We start from the raw sequence: 7,001 nt of genomic DNA on the forward strand, positions 1-7,001 counted from the left end.
GAACATACAAATCATACTTTGTCTGTCAAATATCATGCTATAAAAAAGTAAGTTACAACTGTGGTAAACTTACAATTCAGATTTTTTTTAAATCTTGCTTTTACAAATGGAAGAGTTTCAGTTCTTCCTACAAAAAACCCTTCTAGCAAATTAATACTGTAATAGTCTGCTGTACTTGGTTGTGAGCATGTCCAGTCTTACTCTGCTTTTCTGGTGATAACATCTAATAGAAAAAGATTTTTAAAGAATTATTTTTGGCAGAAACTTCTGACAGTAACAATCTTACCTACAGATGAATATATTTACATTTCTCTGTAGTAGTTATCATTCTTTCAGCTCCTTAGTAAAGAAAATGCATCAAATATAATAAAATTCAATGCAGTTTTTCACTTAAGTTTCAAGTTTATCTTTTCTTGATTGATAATTCTTGCTAGAACCCCTAATTCAGAATAGTTTCAAAATATTACTCTCTCTGCTCTTATTCTCTCTGAAGGGTTGGAAATACAAAATATCTGCTTTGGGTATCATCAAGATTAAATCTCTGGACTATAATGGTAGTTGGGTTTGTACTTTCAACTTTAACCGGTGAACTCTGTATCTCAGCTGTTTTTTATTATCTATGCAAGTTGTTGCAGGGCAAAAGGAACTAGGCGAAAAAAGAAGCTTAGCTGCCACATACCCTACAGCACATCATAACTTGAACAGTCTGTATTTTCTCTTGCTTTGGCAGACACAGAGAGATACAGTACAAATTAGTTAGTTAAAACAAAATGGTAATCTTGAGACCAGTCAAACGTTGTTTCTTTTGTGCTGGTATTACCAGTGTGACTTGTGTTCTGCTTACATGTATGTATAGCTTGCTTCTGGACATCTGCTTTATGTTACCTCTCCGTGCCTGCTCCCCCCTCTCTCTCAAATTCACATTTACAAGCATCAAAAATAATTTATGACAAAGTAGGAATTGAGGTGTTCAGGTTTTTTAGGTTTTTGTTTGTTTGTTTGTCTTGGGCTTTCAGGTGATTGATATTTGAGGTTTCTGTATCACTTCATCCAGCAATTAAAGTAAGCTAGAAAAATTTTAAGCCTAATTAGTAGCCTTGCTTAATTTAAGATTACTTTGAGAATTTCAGTGAATATCAACAGTATCTTAGACTGCACATGCAATGACTAGAGAGATTAGTGATTAATTTTACACTTTCAAAAAGATGAAAAAACTTCTAAGTAATTGTACATGAGTAAAAGCTAGAGGAAAATTCAGCTTTTTGAGCAGTGAAACAAAGATTTTGTTAAATAAAGTTTTTAATATATTTGCCTCTGAATAACAGTAATGAGTTTTTGCACTTTGAGGGACAAAAGTTTCTTACTTGCTAGTATAAAATTTATGTTTTGATAAATCAGATTTGGATCATGTAATAATTCTTTATAAGCTAAGTAAAGTGGAATGTTAAGATTTTGTTTGCTACAGATGTTTGCTGTGCCCCTTGTCCTGGTGGGAATAAAATGGTTGAAAACCCTGCAGATAGACATGCACCTTTATCAGATGCTTGTAGAATCACTATGTGGTGAAACCCAGTGCATTCATACCTGGAAAGTACCAGTTTGGTGTTAAAAATTCTTTTTTTGGTGGGGAACCTGCTGGTATCCAGAGTTCCTGCAGAAATCTCTTGATTATATGAGCTCACTGTAAGCATTATGTTGATGGTAATATTACATTGCCTCCACAAACTTAATGATGTTTGGGGTAATTTAAATGTCTTTGTGGTTAAAGTGCCTCTATCTTCATTGAAAAATACCATAAAGAAAGATTACAGGACTGATTATTTTGGTCCATTCTATAGAAATAATGACTTCTCTTTAAAGCCTGTGGCTGCAAATCAGGCTTCAGGTAAACTCTGTGGCAAATGGGCAAACAACAATATTTCAGAAATGAACTCCTGATTTACTCACCCTCCAGCACTTACTTTATTACAGTTTATAGATAGTCCCATACATATTAACCTTTCAGTTACTCAGTATGCTATTACAGCCACCTGTAAAGAAAATTCTTTTATTCAGGTAAACTTTTCAGTGTTATTTGTTAATCATGTTTCTTGGATGGGGTCTCTTAAGAATTCTTATGTGTTTGGGAAATGGCTAGTTTTAGCTTTTGATGGCCATTTCTGCATTGCATGGACTGTTTGGGCAGGTTAGAATGAGAAAAAATTGCTGCATTGTCAGTAACAACTGAAGAAAAGGGACCCCCAGTAGCGTTTTTTTGCAAAGGGACTAGAAATGGCTGGCTTGTGTTAGTCTGTACCTGTTTTTCATGCTTCAGGATGACTATCCTTGGAGAGGGAAAGGTCTTCAGTGTTGATGAGCAGCCTGCAAAGCAATATATCCTACGTATTGATACAGGTTCAGAAATGGATTTCAGCTTTCTCTGAAAAGAAGGCAATTTTAAACTCCCAGCTGGACTGAAGAGCTCTTTACAGTGCTGTGATACACGATAATATGCCCTGCAAAAGGTTTGATTTTATTCAAGTGTTATACTGGAGTTGTCTTGCACTGATAGATGTTGTTAGGTAGCAACACAGAAACAAATCTATGTGGTTTTCCCAGAGAGCACACAAGTGTCAAGGCAGAACGTTGAAGTTTAATTACTACCATCTGTTATGCGTAAGTGTCTGGAAACTTCTTCCAGGTCATCAGATAGGACCACAGAGATGATCATGGTAAGCTCTTACATATGAGGAGAGGCTGAGAGAGCTGGGATTGTTCAGCCCAGAGAAGAGAAGGTTCATGGGCAATCTCATCAATGTTTTAAAAATATTGATAGATGGCAATGAAGAAGAGGGAGTCAGACTCTTCTCAGTAGTGCCTGCTGACAAGAAAAGAGGCAATGGGAACACATTAAAAAAAAATAAATTAAAACCTGTTTGAACACAAGAGAAGAGTTGTTTTTGCTGTAGACCACTGGTGAAACACTGGCACAGGTTTCCCAGAGAGGCTCTGGAGTCTCCATCTGTGGAGATGCTCAAAACCTGGCTGGACAACCTGTCCTGTTGCCCCAGGCAGCCTGCTGTAGGTGACCCTGCTTGATCGGGGGGTTGGACTAGCTGATCTTGAGAGGTCCCATTCATCCTTAACTATGTGGTTTTGTGGATAGGCCAAAAGTTCTGTGGTGCCATATTTTTTCAACAGGACTCTTTAAATAGAGTTCAAACTTGGGCCTCAAGTACCCTTGGACTGAAATAGTTCTTGTTGCATTCCAAAGTCATAGCATCCCATGGGAACAATGTGCTTTTTGCAGTTTTTCCAAACCGGTGGCTTTCCCTATAGGGAACAATAATTGCTGTCTCTCACACACTAGCATAATCAATATACTGTTCTACATAACGTGTTTCTTTCTGTATTTAAGATAAGTAATGCTATTTACTAGCCAGGCTCCCTGATACGTCACAGTATAAAATCCGTTCTTTAGTTGCTGAAAACATTTTGTTTGGACTAAAATATTTCATTGGGTGTTTATGCTCTACCTTTCTTTCATTTAATTCTTTTTTTTTTTTTTTTTTCCCCCCCTCCAATTTTGGTGTAATGAAAACTACAATTAGAGCAATTCAGCTTTCCCTGAAACTAGGGGAAAAGAGTAATTTGCCCTTGTCTTTTTACTTCAGGCAGGTTGTCAGGAAAACTGGCTAAGCTTGTATACACGTATGTTTCCCATAGATTGTGTCTGGTACTTAGAACTACTTTTCCTATCATTGCACATCTGCTGTGGGCTTTGCTGGGTTCAGTGGCCATAAGCAAGTCATAAAAATCTCTTCTGTGTTGTCAGTAATGCTTTTTCTGGCCCAAATAGCTGGAGCTGCCTGTCTGAATGAAGAAGCAAGAAACAATTATGTGAGAGTAGCAGGAGTGTAAACTGGGACTTTGGCTTTAAGGTCTCCTGTCAGTGAGATGTTACTGCTATAGATGATGGGGAAGAAAAAGGCAGTAAGCTGCTGCTTCTCCTTCTTTAAGCCTTCTCCTTGGTCTGAGTGGGCATGTGGGTTGCGACAACTAACAGAACAGGGCTGAGGCCAAACACACATGGGAATCTCCAAAATCAGAAATTGCAGAGGTCCTTTATTTCTGCTTTCCTAAAAGAAAGAAAGGGTGTTTGCTGGCAGGATATTTAACTAGTTTGAGGAATCTGGCTATGACTGCCTGAGAAAGGGCACACACATTTCATAGTGGGAAAGCAATACTGCGGTGTTCTACTCCAGTAGTTTGGATAGTTTTGATGGTTATCACTTGAGAAAACTTAATCCTGGGGTTCAGTGGATTCCTCTTTTTTTTTTTTTTTTTCTTTCTTCTTTCTTTTTTCCTTTCCACCATAGCATCAGCCTGCCTGGAGCTAGTGCAAGCAAGTGTGAAGCACTTAATCTCCCACATAGGATCAGGGCAGATGCCACAGAGCTTTGAATCTCTGGCTCTGTGCCTCACTGGTGAAGCCCAGCCAAGAGGGCAAAAAAGTTTCAAGCTAATCATCAGATGCACTGTCTATTTTAGACAGGTTTCCTAAGGAAACAAGCTTCAATGATTTGACTGTGTTGGCTTTTCTGCTCCGGTCTGTGTTGGCTTTTCTTCTTGAGTCTGTTTCCAACCCATCAGTCCATTTCAACCAGTTTTGGCAGGGCAGTGAGGTCCTTATAGAATAATAGAATCATTAAAGTTGGAAAAGACCTCTAAGATCATCAAGTTCAACTGTCAGTTCAACACCACCGTGCCAACTAAACCATGTTGCAAAGTGCCATGTCTACACATTTTTTTAACACCTCCAGAGATGGTGACTCCACCACTTCCCTGGGCAGCCTGTTCCAGTGCTTGACTACCCTTTTGGTGAATAAATTTTCTCAATATCCAGTCTAAACCACCCCTGGCTCAACTTGAAGCCATTCCCTCTTGTCCTATTGTTGGTTACTTGGGAGAAGAGACCAACACCCACCCCGCTGCACCCTCCTTTCAGGTGGTTGTAGAAAGTGATAAGGTCTCCCTTCAGCCTCCTTTTCTCCACACTAAGCAACCCCAGTTCCCTCAGACATTTCTTGTAAGACTTGCGCTCTAGACCCTTCACCAGCTTTGTTGCCCTTCTCTGGACAGACCCCAGCACCCTGAAGTCCTTGTAGTGAGACAACCAAAACTGAAAACAGTATTTGAGTGCTCAAAAACACAAAGTTCTGGTTTTCATGAAAATCAGTGCCTGGTTTTGGAATGGACTAGTGACCTATGGAGAACTAGTGTCTCACTGAGGAAAGAGCTACACTGAAGTCAGCAGGCAAGTTTGCAGGCTACACATGCAGAAATGGCTGAGCTGGGTACATGTAGCAGAACCAGTCCCAAGCAACTGCTGCTTCTTGCCTTGGTTTTATGTGAGGGAGCCATGTGTGTTTGGGAAGGGGAGGATGGGGGGGGAAGTAGGACATGTTCAAAGAATAAGGCTTTTTTTATTTCTGCTCTTTGAGAAACATTTTGCGGGAACTGTATTCTCTATTTCCCAAAAGATGTCTGAGGCAGACAGCTAGCTGATGTCTAGTTGTCAGAACAAAAATGTGTTTGCTTATTCTCTCCCAGATTGGGCTCTTCTCACTGTCTCAGCTTGTACTGAGACCACAGAAGAGTTTTAGACTCTGGTTTTCATTTTATTCCTTCCTTCTAGGATGTTGCAGGTTTAGAAAGATACTCTGATATGGAGTCTTTATGTGAATACCTGGGTTTTCTTTCCAGTCACAGATGGAAGAGCTAGCCAGAGAAACCTTCAGCTTTCATTGGTGGTCTCAAAATTCACAGGGCAGTGTCCTGACGTATTTCAATTCTCTAGAAATCAGTTACTCTTTTATAAAATAGCTATATGGCTTTTGCTAACTGAAAAGTTTACTGAACTTTTTATTTATTTTTTTATTTTTTTTTTTAAACCAAACAAACAACCCTCTTTGAATGTATCATGCAAATCTGAACTTCCAACGCAGACAGGAAAACTGTTTGACCTGGGGATTTTACAGCACCTTGTTTCAATAAACAAAAAACCCCTAAACTCCCTCCCATAGCTCGGAAGAACTTTTCTGTACCTGTTGTAGAACGTACTGTTTGTACCTGCTTGGCACACGCACATGCTCAGCTGCGTTTGCTGAGGAGAACATCAAGGCACTTATCTGTAACACCCATCAGCTGCGATATACTTTGCCGTCCACGTATCGTGGGAAGGGCTGGAAGGGGACGTTGAAATGGCTCTTTTGCTGATGGCAGAACCAAAACAAAACCAAGAGCCGATTCCCTGGCCAGCCAGCTTGCTGGAACATTTTTATAATTCTTGTGCTGTGTTGTTAGAGATCTCCAATTAGCCTCAAACTGGAGCTCGCAGCCTGTGTGTGAAACAGGCAGCAGCTGGCACGCAATCTCCCCTGAAGTTGTTTCCTTTCCTTTTTCCTGAGATTTAGCGAACCGAAGGGGGGGAAGGGGTTGGAGTCACATGGATACAAAGCTTTTGATTAATGTCCAAGTCTGTGCTGCTGCGGAGGCTTTCCAACCTCTCAGCTAGCAGGGCGAGCTGGGAACCAGTGACCGCTCGTTTCCTCCCGGCTGTGTCCCCTTCCTGACGGGAAAGGAGCGCGCACTGGGGTGGCTCCTCGCCTCCGGACCTCGGGCCGCTGCCGGAGCTGGGCGAGAAGGGGCTCGAGGCTGCTGTGCGACTGGGGACCGGCCGGAGTGCAGCCCGACCGCGCAACTTAGCGCGGTCTTTTGTTGTCCTTGCCCGCAGCGCCGGGCGCTCCGGCAGCGCTGCCTGCGGCCGGGAAAGGCGCCGTGCGGGGAGCGCCGTGCGGGGAGCGCCGTGCCGCCTCGCTGCACCATGACAGAGGAGAGCAAAGGGGAAGGCAAGGGGGAGAGCGGGAAGGACTTGGAGAAGCAGCTCCGCTTGCGCGTCTGCGTTCTCAACGAGCTCCTCAAGACCGAGCGGGACTACGTGGGCACGCTGGAGTTCCTGG

The 7,001-nt window shown here is 41.8% G+C and overlaps 1 protein-coding gene across 1 annotated transcript in view; it reads left to right on the top strand.

Moving 5' to 3' along the window:
• Positions 1–6,865: 6,865 nt before the first annotated feature.
• The window catches only part of PREX2 (phosphatidylinositol-3,4,5-trisphosphate-dependent Rac exchange factor 2), a 182,658-nt gene continuing 182,522 nt past the window's right edge, over positions 6,866–7,001 (top strand). Inside the window, exon 1 of the mRNA XM_009995562.1 lies at positions 6,866–6,993. Coding sequence (XP_009993864.1) covers positions 6,866–6,993 — 128 coding nt within the window. The remainder of the gene's footprint in view (positions 6,994–7,001) is intronic.

Source organism: Chaetura pelagica, unplaced genomic scaffold, assembly GCF_000747805.2.
Source record: "Chaetura pelagica isolate M959 unplaced genomic scaffold, ChaPel_1.0 scaffold83, whole genome shotgun sequence".
Taxonomy (NCBI): Eukaryota; Metazoa; Chordata; class Aves; order Apodiformes; family Apodidae; genus Chaetura; species Chaetura pelagica.